A 20,888-nucleotide genomic window follows, 5' to 3' on the forward strand; every position below is an offset into this window, starting at 1 on the left:
TGGACTTACACATGCATCCTTACTGAGTGTCTGTTGTTCATGATTAAAACCAGCAGATGCTCCTCAGCGCCTCCAATCTTGTGAGTGACTGTTAACTGAGATCACAATGAATGGCTTGGACATAGATCTGTTCTGTATGTCTGATAAAGCTTGATTTCACCTGAGTGGTTATGTCAGCTCACAGAATCAGAGGTTCTGGGCAGCAGAGAATCCACGTAACTTCCTAGAAAGACCGCTGGATGATCAAAAGGTTTGGGTTTGGTGTGCAGTGTATGCATGTTGCGTTATTGGTCCCATCTTCCTTCATCAGACGCTGACTTCAGCGCGTTACATTTCCAACATTTTGAAAGCATTTGTGGCAGCATTAACGGAGGAGGGAAAGTCCTACAATTACTTCCAATAGGATGGAACAACTGCCCACACAGCTGGCTGAACCTTGGAGCACATTTACACAATCTTCAAGTGCTGAAAGAGTTGTCAGTAGAGGTCAGTCTGATCGAGGCCCTAGCTGGCCACCTTGATCACCTGATCTGTTTTTGAGCCCTCAAATTCAAGGTGGATCGCAACAACACTCATAATCTTCAAGAACATTTCGGACGAGACTGGAGAAACTCAAGCGGTCCAGCTTCGATTCGCCTCCAGCAACTTGCTGACCAGTGCCCAAAAGTGCCAAGAGATGAATGGTCACTTCTAACGTCTTCTGTAATCAGGTTAGTACTATATTTCCATTACTCTGCTGTTTCTTCGTACCCTGGAACTCTGTTCACTGAGCCACTCTTATTTGCCCCGACCTATGTATCCGGGGTATAATGAGATACTATGAGGAAATGAACATTTATTTATCGTTATGTACGCGTATTTTAAATTTAGTTCAATTTATGACTTCACTGCAATAGACCCATGCAAATATGCATGCGTGCATATCATGTTCATTTTATTACCATTCCTTATTACAACCCGATTAAATTTCGCCACAAATGTGCCAGTATGACTGTCATTATTACATATTTTTATACTATTATTATTGTTGTCTCTTTCCGAGGAACTGTGATTCTTTGCAGCGATGCTAGTGTTGGCACGATCAACATATAGGTACGAGGGGCGTTCAATAAGTAATGCAATACCTTTGTTTTCTCGACTTATTTCGGCTGAAAAAAAAGCGGGATTTGTTGAGGGACATAGTGGAATATCCCCTGTTTAACCCCTGTAGTTTCATGAAGTTCTGCTAGGTGGTGGCACTATATGTAGCCTTCAAAATGACATTTGTAAAGGAGGTGAGTTCCAAGCAGAGAGCTGTCATTGAGTTTCTTTCGGAGGAAAACCAGAGCATCGCAGATATTCGGAGGCGCCTGCAGCATGTCAACGGAGACCTGGCAGTGAACAAAGGCCCTGAGTCGTTGGGCGAGGCATCTGTCATCACAGCAACACTGCGCAGATCTGTCCGATTTCCTGTATGCTGGGCGGCTGCACAAAGCCGTGAGCCCTGCAACGTTGGAACGTGCGAACACTCTCATTCGAGGTGACCTACAGTCAGTGCTGTTTTTCTAAAAAGAAAGTTTGAGGTTACTCCGACATTGGATATAATGCAGCGAAAATCACTTATAACTGAAACATGGGATACCACCTGTCTGCTTTTAGCCATGACGTCATCAACATGTCGAACTGACAAAAAAATGGTATCGGACTCTTCAGTTGACTTTACGCAAAGAAACCATTTCTTCTCTTCTGGAACTACCTGAAGATGACATATACTGTACCCCAAGGCTGTGCAATCTTCATGCCTTGTTTATTTCTTTATACGCCTAAACTTCCTACTTCTTTGCAAATTCTGCAGCCAAGTTTTTTGTTTGAAACCATCAACCAGTCATATTTCTCACAAAATGCGATTTCTTGTTCCAAAGTCTAACATTCTGGACGATCATTTAGTTTTCTATCATGCACAGGTCCGTTCACTGCATTTTCACACGTAAGTTCAGTGCTCAGGTTTACAGTTTCACTTTCGTCATTCACTGATGTTGAACTTCCTGGCTTTTCACTTGCACACGAATTATTGACAGTTTTTGGTTTTTTAGATGCAGGAGAACAAGTAAAATAGTTTGTTAGTTTTCTGCTAATCTCTCACCTCCAACTTAACTTACAAGTTGCAAAGAAAGACAGGACACACTGTAAAACTTCGCACAACCGACAAGAACGAAACTGCAAACGCAAACGAATAAAGAACAACAAAACAAAGATGGCAGTGAATCGCGAAGGATCATTGTAGCGGGACCATACATCTATCGGTAGCTCAGCGTTTGAGCGTACGCATATCCGTTTAGCACTACCGTCGGCCACTAGTAGCGGGCGAGGGCACTACATGCTTGCCGAACTGGCTGCCAGCGATTCAGTAGTCTAGAACGGTTGCCACAGCTTATAAATGCTCGAAACAGTCAATGGCATCGCTTTTCCCACCAAAAACTGCACTGGTATCGTTCGTATTGCAATTACCAACACTAAAAATGAAGTAAACAATTTACGTCTGTGAAATGAATCTTTGGCACTCTTCCAAGTTCTCAACATCGTAAAAAAGTTACTTTGTCGACGAAAAAGTTTAGGGGTACGCATCCCCCAGCGTTCCGCCAGAAAAACAGCACTGCCTACAGTTCACAATGAAATACCTCGCTGCTCAAGTGGACGTCTCTTTTGGTAGTGATGACATACTTGTCCACCAGTTGGGGTACTCAAAAGGGTCTGTCTGAGATATTACTTGCCGCCTAAGACTATAAACAGCTACCATCTGTTTGGCTCAATGAAAAATACACCCCACAGGAAGCAGTACGTGGCTAATGGGGAGGTTATTGTTGTAGCAAGACGCTGGCTCTGAAGCCGGCCAGTGGAGTGGTACCACGATGGCAAACTGGCCCTCCTAGTAAGGTAGCGTTAAGACCGTTGCATTGAATGGCGATCATGTTGAAAAATCCCGAATAAAACCAACTTCCTTTCAGAAAAAAAGTGTTGCATTACTTACTGAACGCCAGTTGTGCTACAGAGATATTTTGGGAACTCAAATTGGAATTCCTGGAGGGAAAGTGACGTTCTTTGGAACACTGTTGAGAAAATTTAGAGTACTGGGATTTGAAGCTGACTGCGGAGCGATTCTGCTATCATCAACGTACATCTCGCGTAAGGATCAAAAACATAATGTGCGAGAAATCAGGGCTCGCATGGAGTCGTACAGACAGGCGTTTTCCCTCTCATTCCATATGAGAGTGGAACAGGAAATGGCCGCGCGGGATTAGCCGAGCGGTCCAAGCGCTGCAGTTGTGGACTGTGCGGCTGGTCCTGCCGGAGGTTCGAGTCCTTCCTCGGGCATGGGTGTGTGTTTGTCCTTAGGATAATTTAGGTTAAGTAGTATGTAAGCTTAGGGACTGATGACCTTAGCAGTTAAGTCCCATAAGATTTCACACACATTTCAACATTTCTTGAACAGGCAACGAAATGAATAGTAGTTGTACGTGGTACTGTCCGCCATGCACCATACAGTGGCTTGCGGAGTATGCATGTGGATGTAGATGGCAGCGAAGAGCAGTTGGTGCTCCATGCTACCAGCTCCAGCGGCCAGAAAGGAGTATGTGATGGTCTGAGAGTTTTTAAAATAAAATATTTTACGCAGTCTGGACTGTTTGATTATATTGTTAATAGTTGATGCAGAAGACTATAAAAATTATGTGACCAGATTTTAAATTTCTAACAACCTTGCGGCCAGACGCTTAGTCTGCCGCCTTAGACAGTTGCTGTGTAGCTCGTTTTACATGAGCGACTTTCTGGTCAAAATCGGCTATTCGTTGTGGCTACGCGCCACGTGCTTGCATGTACGAGGGTTGGAACTTAAATAGTGGTAACTATTTATTCACAACCGATACAAAAGAGTTACATTTTTGCACCTGTTACTGTCCTTCAAAGTAGTCACTAGCGTTGTGTAGAAACCGTTGCCAGCGATGTGGAAGGCGTAGTGTGCCGTTAGCAGAGCCTGTTCTGTTGATGGTGCGCATGGAGCGGTCTAAAGTTATGGTGGTACTCGTGTACAACTGTGATGGTGTTATCCTAACGCATTACATTCCTCCACGGCAGACCGTCATTGCACAGTATTATTTTTCGTTTTTGGAGCATCACCTGCGAAAGAAGCGACGACACACTATGCGCATTTTGTATGACAATGCGCGGGCGCATACAGCGCAAACTGTGGCTGCACTGTTCGGTCGATGGGACTGCCAAGCACTGTACCATCCACCATACTCCCCTAAGTCCTTGTGACTTTGATTTGATTCCGAAGATGAAGGAACCACTTCGTGGCATTCGCTTCAGAGCTGTTCCAGAAATTCGACAGGCAGTAGACCGCTCCATTCGCACCATCGACAGAACAGGCTCTGCTAACGGTATACTACGTCTCCCAAATCACTGGCAACGGGTTCTACACAACGCTGGTGATTACTTTGAAGGACAGTAACAGGTGCAAACATGTAACTATTTTGTATTGGTTGTGAATAAATAGTTGCCATTATTTAAGTTCCAACCCTCGTATATCAGCAGCCAACCGACAGTTACGTTAGTGATCATTTGCCTGTGCTGAGTGTGTAGAGTTCTAAGATGAGTATGGTACAGACTAGGCAAGTGCACAGGGGCAGGGGACTATGGTATTGCCAGTTAACATCGAAAGTTGACATTCTCGCACTGCGCAGTAATAGTTTTTGTACTTTTGTCAGACTGTGAAGGTTGCACTACGGTCTGCTATTCCTCCTATTAGCATTCTCCTAGACGAGAAACGAAATAGCTGAAAAGAAAAAGTTTACATTTTACAATACTTGGACACAGAAATGTCCACACAATGCATAAATAAGGATTTAAATACATAAACGTTATTTTTAATTAAAATTGTTGAAATAGTGATAAAGTGAGGTCTAATAATGGAAAAAATAATTTTCGACATTATTTGGCATTTAAGAGCACAAGCCTCCTAGTAGAGCGGAGATTAGCAGTAGCTTAACGGTTGTACGCAGTTTCTATACATCGTTCAGTTTAGTGGGATTCTAATTTACTTACAAATAAACTAGTGCTTATTAACTTCCCCTAAGTTTTTTGCGTAAATTTTAGTGTATATCTTTGTGTAGGGCAACTTTCTCGGTTAGCTCAATGCCCCCAGAAGCACCACATTACGTGACTCCATTTTAATCTCGTGTTATCTTGTTAGTACACAGCATACAGTTAAGATCAGTGCTTTTGTGTCTTTGTATTGTTTTTCTGCAGTAGCTTTTGTATAAACAGAGTTTCAAGTAAAAAGTGACTGTTGAGACAAGAATTTTCAGTAGAGAAATTTATTTCTGTTTGAAAAACGTGTGGATCTTGCGGTCTTACGCCGTATTGAGAACTGTCCAGAGTAGGTTTTACTGTTTTTTATTCTCCTCGTTTGTATTTTTTACATTCGAAACTCAGTAGTGCCACAGTCAGGTAATTTTACTTTTGCATAGATCTGCTCGTACTTTCTCAGTTACTCTTGACTGCTTTGTTTGTATTTTTTGAGATCTTATACATTTTATTTTTTACACAGTACGATATGGATAGGTGCTGTGCTTGTTGTGAGCGGACACAAGGAGAACTGACTGCTGTTTGTAAACAGCTGGAAGCTGCACTGGCCACAGTCGACAGGTTTGTGGCTGCTGCTCAAAGTTGCAGCGACATCTGGTGCCGTTGGAACCTCTGGTGACCTGGTTGTTGCCGTGTCTTCCAATATGCTACATCTGACCGAACAGTCGTCAAACGAGAGTGAGTGGCGAACACTGGTGGGTACACGCGGAAGGCGAAAGAGGAAATGGGCTGCATGGCTGGCTCCTTACATCTTATCAACAGGTACGGGTTGCTGCCCAGTGTTGTTAATACTTCTGGGCTAGCACGGGATGCGTCTCCTGTTGGACCAGCGGCCGGTTTTCCTGCCCAGTCCTGTCAACTGCAGAGGACAGTTATGCTAGTCACTGACAGCTACAACCTAGGTCGGTAATGTAGCCCCTCTTTGAAATAGCAGGCAGGGCGGGAAAGAATGCCAGAGTACACTTGGTTTGCTTGCCGGAGGGCCTCGTCCAAGATTTGGAGGAGGCTGTGCCAGCGGCTATCGAGTATGCTGGGTGCAACCAGCTGCAAATAGTGACACATGTCACCACGAATGGTGCGTACCGCTTGAGTTCTGAGACCATCCTTGGTTACTTTCGCCAGATGCTGGATTTGGTGAAGGCAGCTAGCATCGTATGTGGGTTGCAGGATAAGCTCGGTATTTATAGCATCATACCGAGAGTCGGTTGCGCTGCTCTGGTTTGAAGCAGAGTGGAAGAAGATCTAAACCAGACACTCAGACGATTTTGCAGTGGTACCGGCTACAAATTTCTCGATCTCCGCTGGTGAGTGCAGAATTGTAACGTTCCCCTTAATAAGCTAGGCGTGCACTGCACGCAGGAAGCGGCTAATATGGTAGAGGAGTATGTGTTGTGTGAACATGGTTCTGTTTTTAGGTTAGAGGAACCCACCCTTGGGATTAGAGACGAATTGCCTGCCAAAATAGAGGATACAGCGGCACAGTATTTGCAAAATGGAAGATAAGTGGTCGCGGAACAGAGAAGCAACTACAGTCGCTTAGCGATGGAAAGAAATACGGACCAAATGAGATACCTCTAAGATTCTACAAAGATTATGCGAAAGAACTTGCTTCCATTCTAACAGCATTTTATCATAGTTCGCTGGAGCAACGAAAGGCACCTAGCGACTGGAGAAAAGCGCAGGTCATTCCCATTTTGGAGAAGGATCGTGAGTCTGATGGACATAATTATGGGCCTATATCGGTGGCGTCATTCTGTTATAGGATTGTGAAACGTGTTTTTTGCTAAAGAATTACGACGTTTTTGGAGAACTAAAATCTCATGTATAAAAATCATCAAGGATTCTCCCATACAGAGATGTTGCGAAATTGAATTCGCTCCATTTTTCATGTGATCCATAGCGCTGTAGACAACGGCGTTCAGGTTGATGCTGCGTTCCTGGACATCAGGAAGGCATTTGACACCGTCACGCATAGCCGTTTCGTGAAAAAAAAACGAACTTACCGAGTATGGGACTGGATTCAAGACTCCCTTGCAGATGGAACTCAACATGTCGCTCTTAACGGAATAAAATCGACAGATGTAAAGGTACTTTCCGAGTGTGATAGGAACGATACTGTTTGCAAAGTATATAAATGATGTAGCAGAGAGCGTCGGAAACTCTCTAAGACTGTTCGCAGGTGATGTATTTGTCTATAAGAAAGTAGCAACACAAGCAGACAGTATTGTTTTGCCGAATGAGCTGCAGATGACTGATGAATGGAGCAGCAACTGGCAGATGACCCTGAACGTAAAGAAATGTAACATATTGCGCATGCAGAGGAAAAGAAAGCCACAAATTGCTTCAAACAGTATCTACCGTAAAATATCTAGGAGCATCTATCCAATGCGATCTTAAGTGGAATGATCACATAAAACAAATGGAAAATCAGATGCCGGACTGAGATTCTTAGGAAGAATCTTAAGGAAATGTAACTCATCCACTAAAAAAGTGTCTTACAAGGCGATTGTTCGACCGATTCTTGAGTAGGCCCATTCTTGATCAATATGGGACTGTAGGACTGATAGAAGAGATAGAGAAGATCCAACGAAGAGCGGCGCGTTTCGTCACGGGACCGTTTAATGGGCGCGAGAGCGTTACAGAGACACTCCACAAACTCTAGTGGATGACGTTTATAAGAGAAACGTTATGCATAACGGAGAGATTTACAATTGAAGCTTCCGGAGAGTACTTTCCGGGAAGAGTCGGACATATATGTATATATGTCGTCTGACGAGGGCCTCCCGTCGGGTAGACCGCTCGCCTGGTGCAAGTCTTTCGATTTGACGCCACTTCGGCTACTTGCGCGTCGATGGGGATGAAATGATGATGATTAGGACAACACAACACCCAGTCCCTGAGTGGAGAAAATCTCCGACCCTGCCGGGAATCGAACCCGGGCCCTTAGGATTGACAGTCTGTCGCGCTTACCATTGAGCTACCGGGGGCGGACAGAGTCAGACAATATATTACTTCCCTGCATGTACAGCTCGCGAAACGATCTCGACTAGAAAATTCGGCAAATTAGAGCAAATACAGAGGCTTACCGACAATCATTCATCATCGTGAGTGGAAGAGGGACATTGACAGTTAGTGGTGCCAAAAGTACCCTCCGCCACACACTTTGGAAGGCTTGCGGAGTATTGATGTAGCTGTAGATGTGAATAAGATACAAAGGATGAAGTAAAAGGTGCTGTTTATTGCCTCCGAAATATTGTTTGACGTAATTGGAGAGACATTTCACCTTAAAGACACCATTTGTTTAATTTCTCTTTATTCAAACATGTTTCAGCAATTGTATGCCACCATCAGTGGGATTTTTTTCATGGTTCAGCCTGAAGTCGTTGTCTTTATAAAGGAGTGATACTTAGGCGTCGATCTTTTTCGTTGCTTTACAGATATAGTTAATGATACATGTTACATAATAGAGACACGGTTTGGTAAACAAATATTACATGACACTAACAAGTTTTTTTCTGCTGGTAGCTTTATAACCAACAACAAAACGGTTTCTATACTTAAGTTTTTCATTTATTTCAGACCTAAAATAGCGTTATTTAGACCTTTACTTGAGATCTTTTAACGTGTGTACTTGTTACTCCCATATTCGATTTGTTAAGGCACTTATATTCTTTGTTAATGGACCTTTTGATGGTTGTACACGCATTTATATTTCTCATAAAAACATGATATTTCATTCGTCATCCACCGTGTTATCGCGGTTTGCATGAAGTTCATTCGTTGTGCGGTTATTTGAAAGGTGCTGCGCGAATTTCGAAGTGTTATTAGCATTTATTATATATTTACTGTGTGTGTGCGTGGGGGGGGGGTGAGGTGTAAGATCTGGTTATTTATACAGTTCTTCTATAGTGGAAAGTAGTATTTTACTGCAGAATGATGTCTATTTATTTAGAGCACTTTTTTCCTTGGGACACTGATTTTTATATACGGTTATTCTCTTCTGTTGTTAATTTTTTTGCTAGTCTTGCTAGTTTTAGGAATTTTCAAATCGGTTTCCAAGCTTTTTGTGTGATTATTACGTGCCATTAAGTGGTCCGCTATTGTTGAGTGTGAGGCATCGCTTCGCTTTTCAATGTTCGTAAATATTGTGTGTATCAAATTCTAGAGTTCCTACATGGCTGAGCCACATGTATAGACTGACTGCAACGTCAGGTTAATTGTTTACAAGTATGTGGGCCAAACATGCTAGAACTTCAGAACCAGATATGCAGAACATTTAAGAATATTAAAAAGTAATGAAATCAGAAGAACAGAAACCGTTTTGTTGTTTGTGTGGTAATTAAAAAGCTACCAGCACAAAATAGCTTGTTGGTGTCGTGTATAGCAAATGTAAAAGTAAAGAACAATATGTTTTTCAAGCTAGTATTCTAGTCCTAGCTATCGCCATAGCATACACGTATAATAATTCACGTCTCAGTCATGTAACATGCGTCATTAAATATACAAGGTGATTCACCTGCTGCTATCAATATCGTTTTATGCAACCCGACATGCTATATCTGGCCTTCATACATCAACTGCGAGGTTTTTCATATTCACTCGCTCGCTACGCGCAAACTATTAGTATACAGAAAAAATGAACCTTTTTGTAGGAAATTTAATGTAGTTAAATTTTGTACCGGGACATGTTTTCACTGGAGGCCACAGTTTTCTAGTAATTAAAGAAATACGTACAAAGTGACCTTCAAACGCACCTCCATCACAACATTCGTCTACTCATCTCTCACGAGTCAAAATTTCTAGTATGTAGTACGTGACATTCCCTTCTACCAATGTACAAAAATTTCCGACTACACGGACTATTCCCGTCATTCGACCTCTTTTGGTCTCTATTGATTGGACTATTACGGCACCAGCATAATTGGCTTTTCGTTAACATTATTAATTTATTCGTACCCATGAGGGTAATGAAATAAAAACGACTTTTGTAAACGTTACGCTAAAACTAATTACGTCGACAATTCGATCCGAACTTAACCCTTACAAGTACAGTAGTTTCGTAGTCAGAAACCTTGAGGAATACAATGATGTAATTGTTTATTTTATGCTGCTAAAATTCATAAAAATATTAGGTAAAATTTACATAAACATCAATTTTACAATTTTTTAGTGCTCTGCTAAACAGGTGGAGTAATGAAGCCAGTCAATGAAGACCAAAAAAGGTCGAATGTGGGAAACTGTAAGTGCAGCGGTGGGCGGAAGTGCCACGAATAACATACTAGAAATACTGACCAGTGGGGTCTGAATGTGAGTGTGGGGGCGCGTCTGCAGCTCACTTTTGTATGTCTTTCCTGAATAACACAAACTGCTGCCTCTAGAGGAAAGTATTGCAGTACAAAATTTCCTACTAAAGGGACCTGTTCATTTTTTCTGTAGGACCGAAAGTGTGCGCGTAGCGAGCGGGGGAAATGGAATATCTCACAGTTGGTTTACGGAGACCAGATATAACATTGCGAGTTGCATAAAACGACATCGGAAGGGGCAGCTCAGCGACCATGTATATGTTAACCAAGGGAAAAAAAAACTGACGTTCAGTTATCACTTCTTTATATACGGTGTTCCAAAATCAATGACCTGATTTCAGAACTCCAATCTATTGATAAAAACATACTAAAACATGAGTTGAATTACAAAATGCAAAATTTAAAGTTTTAGCTATGCTACTAATGGTCTATGTGTCCACCACAACAATACGAACAACGTCTAGAACAGGGGCGGGCAGGAATCCTGCACATGTGCGGTGCACTTGCACGCGTGCAGTTAACAGGTGTTCCGCGTGCACACAGGGGCAAGCTGGCCACCCGCTATCTCCCATCCCCACCATACCTTCTGTCCGCTCCTTCCTCTGTAATGCGTTTTGTTTCCTAGCTTGCTTTATTGAGTGAATGAATAAGGTTAGTAGGAGTGCTTGAAAGAAATCATGGTTTGAAAGAGTACCTATTACCTACGATACGTTTTATTTAATTATCACAGGTGGAGTTTACAATACGTTTAATATCTGGAACAAAATTTCTACGTACAGACAAACACAAACAGTTACGTAAAATTTCATCACTGATGTTTGCTCTTAACCGAGACTTATTAATTCAGCACATGGTTTTCCAGCTCTCGCTGTATTAAGCGCAGTCTTATAACTTGCACATACCGCTGGGCTATTATTGTTGTCGTCCTGAAAACTTGAAAACAGTGCTCCATAAAATGTTAAATCAGTTTGATGAGAGACATGACGAGAGAAAGCCGCAGATCTCTCGTGACAACAGCAACTACGACAAATTCAAATGGCTCTGAGCACTATGGGACTTAACTGCTGTGGTCATCAGTCCCCTAGAACTTAGAACTACTTAAACCTAACTAACCTAAGGACATCACACACATCCATGCCCGAGGCAGGATTCGAACCTGCGACCATAGCGGTCGCGCGGTTCCAGACTGTAGTGCCTAGAACCGCTCGGCCACTCCGGCCGGCCAACTACGACAGATTCATCTGGTATCTTCAGATCGCTCTTCTTAAGCTCAGTCAATTCCCCATCTTCCGTTGACCAGCGAGAATACTGCCACATGTTAAACATTTCGAATTTTCACGTTTTTGCACAAAGAAAAAATGATTCTCCCATTACTTTTTAAAAGATAGCAAATCTCCACTTCTCCGTTTCTTGAAATACAACGTTCACTACATAGTGCTCGCTTCGCATCAACGTCCGCAGCTTAGGCTGGCACTACACTGCCGCAACCTGCCGGCTGTCGCCACATCCCCGGTCGACGCCTGCACGCGAGCAGCACACGTGCAGCGCTGTGCGCTCATGAGCCGCGTGCAACGTTTGCCCGCCCCTCGTCTAGAAGATGGCTAAATTCTGCGTAAACCTTACACAATATATCTACTTTTACGGAAGTTATGGCGGCTGTTATTCTGTTCTTCAGTTCTTCTGTGTCACGAGGTAAAGGGGAGATGAACACACTTTCCTTCACATACCCGCACAAGAAAAATTGCATGGGATCAAGTCTGGCGGCCTCGGAGGCCAAGAATGCGGTGCAGTGTCTCGGGGTCCCGTGCGGCATACCCAGCGTTGAGTTATTTTCAAATTCTGCAGAATTATCTCTTTCCACAACTTAAGGAGGATTCCGATGACTTGATTTTCCAACAGGATGGAGCTCCACTACACTGCCACAACAAACATTAGTTTGTCAATGACACTCCGCCTCAACGCTAGGTAGGGCGCACGGGACCCTGAGACGTTGCCCTGCAATCTTGTCCTCCAAGCTCGCTAGATATGACCCTAGGCGGTTTTTCCTTGTGGGGATATTTGAAGGAAAGTGTGTTGGTTCAAATAGTTCAAATGGCTCTGAGCACTATGCGACTTAACTTCTGAGGTCATCAGTCGCCTAGAACTTAGAACTAATTAAACCTAACTGACCTAAGGACATCCCACACATCCATGCCCGAGGCAGGATTCGAACCTGCGACCGTACTGGTCGCTCGGTTCCAGACTGTAGCGCCAGAACCGCACGGCCACTCCGGCCGGCGAAAGTGTGTTCATCTCCTCTTTACCTCCTAACACAGCAGAAGTGAAGAACAGAGTAACAGCCGCAGTAACTTCTGTAAAAACCGATAGACCTCTATTGTGTAAAGTTTATGTCGAATTTTGCTATTGTCTAGATGCTGTTCGTGCTGGTGGTGGTGTAGACATAGAGCATTTGTAATAACATAGTTAAAACTTTAAAATTTTGTGAATATCATGCAATTCGTCAAATGTTTGTAGTATGTTTTCATCAATAAATATTGAGTTATGAAATCAGGTCATTATTTTTTAAAAATCTCGTATATGCGAGTATAAATAACTTTAAACTGAAATTTAAATATTGCCACATCGTAATAACTTTCAAAGTGAAAAATACAAAAATCACACTGAATGTAGCACAAAAACTGCTGAAACATCTTTTGGTAAGCAAAAATTAAACTAAACAAACGATGTCTTCCGTAAGACGAAATATTTCTTCTGTTTTTCTCAGCAAGGACGAAAAGAAAGAAAAAGTTATAATAAGTTGTGATTAAAATTCTTCTGGGTATTATGCTGCGTCACTGCTAAAAACTAACAACAATAATAAACTAAAGCCGACGTTTCGGCCGAATTGCAACGGCCTTCATCAGGGCACGACTGGTTTTGCATGGGGATGGGTGCTTCTATTTTTTACAGACTATCAGTGTCTCACGTCACTGTTGTAAAACTTTTAATTGGCCCTCTAATATAAGGGAAATTTAGCAATGACGCGGCATAATACGCAGAAGAATTTGAATCACTATGACACCGGCCGCGGAAGCCTACGTTCTTATATAAAGGTGGTTATTGTGTGACTATTCGTAAACATATATTTTTTGAGCTGATCACTGTAGATGTTTTGCAATGTTTGTACGACACTTTTCTTACTCTTTCAATTCTCAGTTTTGTGTCAAGAACATCCACTACGGATTTTACATTGGTCATTAATAAACTCTACTGTCATTGTTTGTTACTGCATTCTGTAACTATATTTTGATTTCTTCATGAAAAAGATGGTCTCTCATAACTCCTCGTGCACCGTAGAACTACACAGTAGACAGTTCTCACAAGACAAGCAAATTTGGCGCTCAACTATAAACGAAAACGATCACTCGTAAGACGCGAGACTCATCAGTCACGAAAAAAACGCCAGTGGCGCTGCATTACATTTACAGGCTGACAGTTGTTGAACTATATGAAAAAAAAGCAATTTAGTTAAAAACTACGGCGTGCACACACTTTTTTCAGCATGTAAACGTCACTACAAACATTCGAAGTTAGGTTATGACATGTCCGATATGCCTGTCATCATTGGCTATGTGGTGCCGACGGATAGCGAAATTCTGCATGGCCCGCTCAAGGGTCGGAACATCGATGCTGTCGATGATCTCCTGAATGGCTGTTTTCAGCTCAGCAGTGGTTTTGGGGCTATTGCTGTACACCTTGTCTTTAATATAGCCCCACAAAAAGGAGTCGCATGTGTTCAGTTCCGGAGAATATGGCGGCCAATCGAGGCCCATGCTAGTGGCCTCTCGGTACCCCAGAGTCACCAGAGTGCACCTCCAGGACTCTCCTGCTTCGATGAGAACGATCTCCGTCTTGCATGAACCGCATCTTGTCGAAATCAGGGTCACTTTGAATAATTGGGATGAAATCTTCACTTAACATTCGGTAGTCACTGTGCCATCAAGGAATATCGCACCAATTACTCCGTGACTGGACATTGCACACTATACAGTCACCTGTTGAGAGTGAGGAAACTTCTCGATCGCAAAATGCTGATTCTCAGTCCCCCAAATGCGCCGATTTTCCTTGTTGACGAACCCATCCAAATGAAAGTAGGTTTTGTCGCTAAACCACACCATACTAATTCCCATCATGCCCCGCGGCCAACCGTGCAATTTGAACGTCCTAACGCAAACCGTTCAGTATTTGATTTCCTATAGTTCAATAATTGTCTCCCAATACTTGCCCACGAGTAGTCGATTGAGACGAGAAAGTCGCTCGTGTAAAAGGGGCTTGACACCGCCCCACGACCAGTGGCGCTCTCGTATGGTGCCACACACAATCACACAAGACAATGGATAACATTGTCCCAGAAATAAATTAAAATAGATCGATTCCTCCAAACCGACCAAGGATTTTGGGAGGTTCATCTTGGTGATCAGGCAAATAATGGAACTGGAAATCCCCTCCACCCCCAATTGGAATTCCCTCTACCCCACTTACAGTCAGCTGGCATGTTTGGCTCATAAGAACGAAGTTCTACAAGTTAGCTGCCGCACTAAAATATCTCGGACTAACACTTAATCGCCGACTAAATGGAAGCTCCATCTACTATCCATTCAACAGAAAGTCCACACTAGATTAAAATTACAAAAACTACTAACCAGCCGAAAATGGGGCTTGCACCCTTGCACGAGACTCCACACCTATAGAGCTCTGATCCGGCCCATTCTCTGCTATGTAAATGTGGTGTGGACTTCTGCTCCTCACTTTTTTTTATAACGCCCTACAAGTCTCAAACGCTATGCACTCCGCCTAGCCTTTCGGTTTCCCTTACGCTCCTTCAGCCGCATCCTTCACTAGCTTATAAAATTCTAGAAGCTACGCCTCTATTTGAGCACCTCCGAATATCCTATGTTACCCGTAAACTCGACACTAACCACCCCCTAGTTTCCCCCCATACCTCCCCTGCCCCTGCTCACCGAGCGCCTCTGTCACCACTTTCCTCCAACACTACACCTCCACATCTTCCACGTCCTCTCCCAACGAAACTTTAATCTCCTTCCCTTACTCGCTCATCAAATCAGCCTTGATATATACCTGTCCTAACAGATGAACCCACTTCACCTCCTCCCTGTCAGGACTTACTTCCTCTCCACTCCTCTCCAGCCGTATCCTAAGCTCTCTTTTACACGGTCGACTTTCCTGCCTCAGTTGACTTCTCGCGACAAGTGTGTCTACTGCAGCGCCCCTGGCGTTTTGTTCCGGTGCTGAGTCTTGTCTGTTTTGAGTAATCATTTGCATATACAGCACACGTTAGCATCAAAATTGCCGGTGTTGCGAGAGCTGTCTGCCGAGCAGTGTGGCACCTGTGTGTTGAAAACGAGATTATGAGAGACTATCCTTTTTACGGAAAAATTATAGAATGGTAATAAAATGTAGGAACAAGCAACGGCAACAGTGTGTATTAACGACCAAAGCAGCATTCACAGTGAAAGTTCTTGTCAAAGGTCATGTGGTAAATTGTTCACACTCATGAGAACTGAAAGAATAGGGAAAGTGTCGTCCCAACACTTCAGAACATATAAACTTATTTGCTCGAAAAAATATATACTAGCAAACACATCAGACAATATGTAGAACACAGTAAATAGCGCCCTTTTGCTTTATCCTTTGTATCTTGTTTTCTTGCTAAGTGCTAAATAACAGTGACAATTATTTTTCTCGTCCAATAGCCCTGATTTTCTCAGTATTCAAATAATTTTCATTAAACCATTTATCTATTTGCTTTCTTATGTATACATAACGTAGATGTTTTGTCTGTAAAAGGTAACTTTTTGCTTTCAGATACGTCATTTCTCTTGTAGAACACTAGCAGGGAAAAATACGAGGATCTTGTGTAACTTTTCAATGCGCCATGAAAACATAGCACATAACACAAGAAAGATTAAGAAGACACGAAAGTACAAAATCCATTTCTATGACAGGAGTGTGAGCTCAAGCAGAACAGGTTACAGCTCCCGATGTTAGCAGTCGTCGCCATAGCCCCTTGTCTCTGCGCATGCGCAGCGTGCTCCATACTCGAAAATTTAGAACGCCACAGTCAGCTCAATGTACAGGTCACTGATGTCATAGACATACTTGCGTCGTGGTTGGTTGCTGATTTTACACGCAGACACGAAAGGCGCATCCACTTCGAGTCGTCGATTTTGAGCAGAAAGTCGCTTGTGAGGCTCGGTCAGAAACAGCGTCCCTCCTCCAAACATCCGCCCACACAAACAATCTCCTATGCACTACCCCGACAGCTACGTTCGCAGCCGCGCGGGGTTGCCGCGCGGTCAGAGGCACACTGTCGCGGTCCGTGTGGCTCCCCACGTCGGAGGTTCGAGTCATCCCTCGGGCAGGGGTGTGTGTGTTGTCCATAGCGTAAGTTAGTTTAAGTAGTGTGTAGGCTTAGGGACCGATGACTTCAGCAGTTTCGTCCCATAAGACCTTACCACAAATTAGAATTATATTAATACCTTCAGCTGCTGACGGGCGTTGACATATATCAACGGGGACAGGTGCAAATGTGTGCCCCGACAGGGACTCGAACCCGGGATCTCCTGCTTACATGGCAGACGCTCTATCCATCTGAGCCACCGACGCCACAGAGGATAGTGCGACTGCAGGGACTATCTCGCGCACGCCTCCCGCGAGACCCACAATCTCACCTTGTATGTCCACACACTACATTCGTAGTGTCCCACCTCAACATACTCATTACTAGTGGAAGATATTCTTACCAAGTCCCGTAAGATTTCGGAGAATATGTGTGCATCCGCACAGAAGAAGAAGGTCATGGCCGGTATTGCCAGAATTATATACTTATATACATGTCCGAAAGAACAGACACCATTGATGGCCTGCAGCCGTCTATTACGAAATTAGGATTATATTAATACCTTCAGATGCTGACGGGCGTTGATATATAAGTATGTCACTGTGTGCGGATGCACACTTATTCCCCGAACTCTTACGAGACTTGGTAAGAATGTCTTCCACGAGTAATGAGTGTGTTGGGGTGGGACACTACGAATGTAGTGTGTGGACATACAAGGTGAGAATGTGGGTCTCGCGGGAGGCGTGCGCGAGATAGTACCTGAAGTCACACTATCCTCTGTGCCGTCGGTGGCTCAGATGGATAGAGCGTCTGCTACGTAAGCGGGAGATCCCGGGTTCGAGTCCCGGTCGGGGCACACAATTTCACGTGTCTCCATTGATATATATCAACGCCCGTCAGCAGCTGAAGGTATTAATACACTTCTAATTTCGTTATATATGGCTGCAGGTCATGTCCGAAAGAACAGACACCATCTCTATATAAGCTTACCACGAATTTCCAATTTTGCTACGTTCACACGTACCCCTCTCCTAGTAGTCTACACCGACCCATCACTTCAGTTTACTGCGTCTCCGTCTTTAACAGTCAACACACCAGTTTTTAACCTTTCAACTTATGCGACTGTCCATCTGTCCATTTGTCTTTTATATTTTATTTTAATTTATCAACTAATCAGCCTTTTATATTTTGAGTTATGCAAATGACAATTGTCTTTTTATTGTGTCAACATTCATTTTATCAACCGTCGCGTCCAATTTTATAATAAGCTTAAAATTTTTACTCTCGTATGGCTTATGTCTGCTGACAGCTTCCTCCACCCCCCCCCCTCCTCCCCTGCCTATATGGGACCAGGGGCACGAATTGACAATAAAAAGAAAAGAAGTTCTACAACAACAGGACTCGAACCTCGGTTTCTCGAAAGTGCTTGATAAGTGCCTCGTACTATAGTAACATTTGTTACACCTACTTATGTTCTACAGTCGTGCGAAAGACGAGCAAAACATTTGACACGTTGGACGTGAGTGACTCACTTTGGGCAGCCGTCGGGGCCGGTGAGCTGCAGCTTCTGCGTGTCGGCCGCCTCGTAGTCCTCGCTGTCGTAGGCCCAGCAGTCGCGCACGCGCACGTCGTAGCGTCGCTCGCTGTCCTTGATGTACACCAGCACCGTCAGCGGCTCCCCAATCTTGATGATCTCCCCGAGCGGAGACGTCTGCAAAACAATGTTCACTAAGCGGCGGGCTCTCGCGCCTAATACTACTCTCTCATACCGTGACGGTTAATCTCTATTCATTTTTAGGATTCCTTGCCTCAGTCTGTAAAAAATGGACACCTGTAGAATAGCTTTGTTGTTTGTCTTACTGTTAATAGCCCTTTTACCCGGGAACGGGTAGACATATCAAGTTGAAATTTGTCTCACATACTGAGATCTTCGGTCCCTTGGCGCTGTAAAACATTTACGCTTCTAAGTCAATGCAATCAAAAGATACGGCCATTTACGCCACATATTTTAATACTCTCAAACTCACTCATCGAAACCTGCAGGGTGCTTCCCGTTAAACTAGAGTCATAAAATTTGGCAAGAAACAAGGTTTCACGGTACAAGTAAAGGAGAAAAAATCCGAAAATAGCTAATCTGAAATTATATCACACGAAAAAATATTTTTTTGTCATTTTTCTTATCCATTACTCTATCTGTTCGTTTGTTAAGACCATTTTCCCTGGAACAGTTTGGCGCAGCAACCTCAAATTTATCTCAAGTGATGAGGTCCATGGTTCCTTGGTGGTGTAAAAATTGTAAGCTTCTAAGTCAATGTAATAAAAAGATACGGCCTTTTCCGTCACATATTTTGACACTCGAAAACTCACTCATCAAAACTTGTAGGATACTTCGCGTTGACCTAGAATCATGAAATTTGGCAAGAAGTAAGGTTTTGGCACGCGTCAAGGAAAAAAACCGAAAATTGTTAATTCTATCACACGGAAAATACTTTCTTTTCATTTTTTATCCATCTGCCTGTCTGATCGTCTGTCGAGACCCTTTTTCTCTGGAACAGTTTGGCGTATCAAGTTCAGATTGATGTTACTATACTAAGGTCTGTTGTCCCTTGGCGGTGTATAAAATTTAAGCTTCTAAGTCAATGCAGTCAAAACATTCGGCCATTTATATCACATATTTTGATATTCGCAGACTCATTCATCAAAAGCTATAGGGTTCCCCCCGTTGACATAGAATCATGAAATTCAGCAAGAAGCAAGGTTTCACAGCACAAGGAAAGTAAAAAATCTGAAACTTGTTAAATTGTAATTATATAGCATAAAAAATATCTTTTGACATTTGAACATCAACTGCTTGCATCATCCGTCAAATCATAATGGACAAACGTTACTGCATGCAGACATGAAATTTAAGTTTTAGTTATGTTTTAGTAAGTAAATAAAAATATTTTGTTAAATATTCTCTCTCTACATATATAAACTAAAGACCGTCTCGTTTCTTTTTGTAGTCCTGGCTAATCTGAGGAACGACTCTAAAGATTACGATATGGCCTTGGATTTCCCAGGACCAATATCTCTCCAGTATCGACATACTTCTGAGAATTTAGTCCTGTCAGAACCACATTTGATAGTACTGTCAGTACTCTGATATGTGGTTCTCAGCAGACAAGACGAGTTGCTGACGCAACTACTTAGATCTGAAGATGATCCAGAGTGATCGCAACATGTAATCTAATTAAAAATGTGCACCTGAGACGGAACAATAAATGAGAATTATCTTCAGAATTTTAAATATTGCTCTTTTGCATTCCCTGTACTAAAAGTTTATATTAGTTCCCTCGGTAAAAATGGTAATGCTAGTTTGTCAAAAAAATTTCTTCTTACTATTGGTACAGCCGTTGCGTTATAGAATACTCAGCAGCTGTTACCGAGCTAAGCACCTGCAACACTAACTTGAATAACAATGAGAATTTGAAACGCTGCTAAATCCAGAGAGTAGCCAGCTAGAATGTATATCCAAGGTGTAGCGGAGTTTGTGCTCATTTGAAACTTCTTGGCACGTTAAATGTGTCTGACGGACCGTGACTCGAATCTAGGACCTGTGCCTCTAGCGGTCAAGTGCAGTATGGCTGAGCTACCCAAGTATGACTTACAGCTTTGCATCCACCAGTTTTCAGAATATATGTACATTTGCGTTGTGTATCTCTCGGCTCTCAGCTACTTCAACTACTCGAGAGCTCGAGTGCACACAGTTATTTGCCTAGCAGTAAAGTGGGCTATGGACGCTGTCGCAGGCACTGAAAATGTCTTCGTGAACCAGTTCGCATGTTCCTTTGCTGTAAGCCTCTCAGAAACGAATTCTGCGCTGCTGAAACTAAATGCACTGCCCCCTGTGTGGCAGCTATTCCACCTAACACACGTGCTGTGCTGGTTGCCAGCAGCGCGGCGCTATGGGATTGTCGCTTCCCGCATTCTCTTTTCTTTTCTTTTTCCATTCTAATCTGTGCATCTTGACATTATTGTAAATGTCATTTAGTTCAACTGATTCTTAGTCTACTCAGAACCAT

The 20,888-nt window shown here is 43.0% G+C and overlaps 1 protein-coding gene and 1 non-coding gene across 2 annotated transcripts in view; one reads left to right on the top strand and one right to left on the bottom strand.

Annotated features, from left to right (window-relative positions):
- Positions 1-20,888, bottom strand: part of LOC126095560 (mucin-2-like) — a 155,396-nt gene that overhangs the window by 37,958 nt on the left and 96,550 nt on the right. Inside the window, exon 5 of the mRNA XM_049910338.1 lies at positions 18,357-18,535. Coding sequence (XP_049766295.1) covers positions 18,357-18,535 — 179 coding nt within the window. The remainder of the gene's footprint in view (positions 1-18,356; positions 18,536-20,888) is intronic.
- Trnat-cgu (transfer RNA threonine (anticodon CGU)) lies at positions 17,606-17,680 on the top strand. Its single transcript has one exon. It is a non-coding gene; the product is annotated as a tRNA-Thr (tRNA).

The sequence above is a fragment of the Schistocerca cancellata genome, chromosome 8 (genome assembly GCF_023864275.1).
Source record: "Schistocerca cancellata isolate TAMUIC-IGC-003103 chromosome 8, iqSchCanc2.1, whole genome shotgun sequence".
Taxonomy (NCBI): Eukaryota; Metazoa; Arthropoda; class Insecta; order Orthoptera; family Acrididae; genus Schistocerca; species Schistocerca cancellata.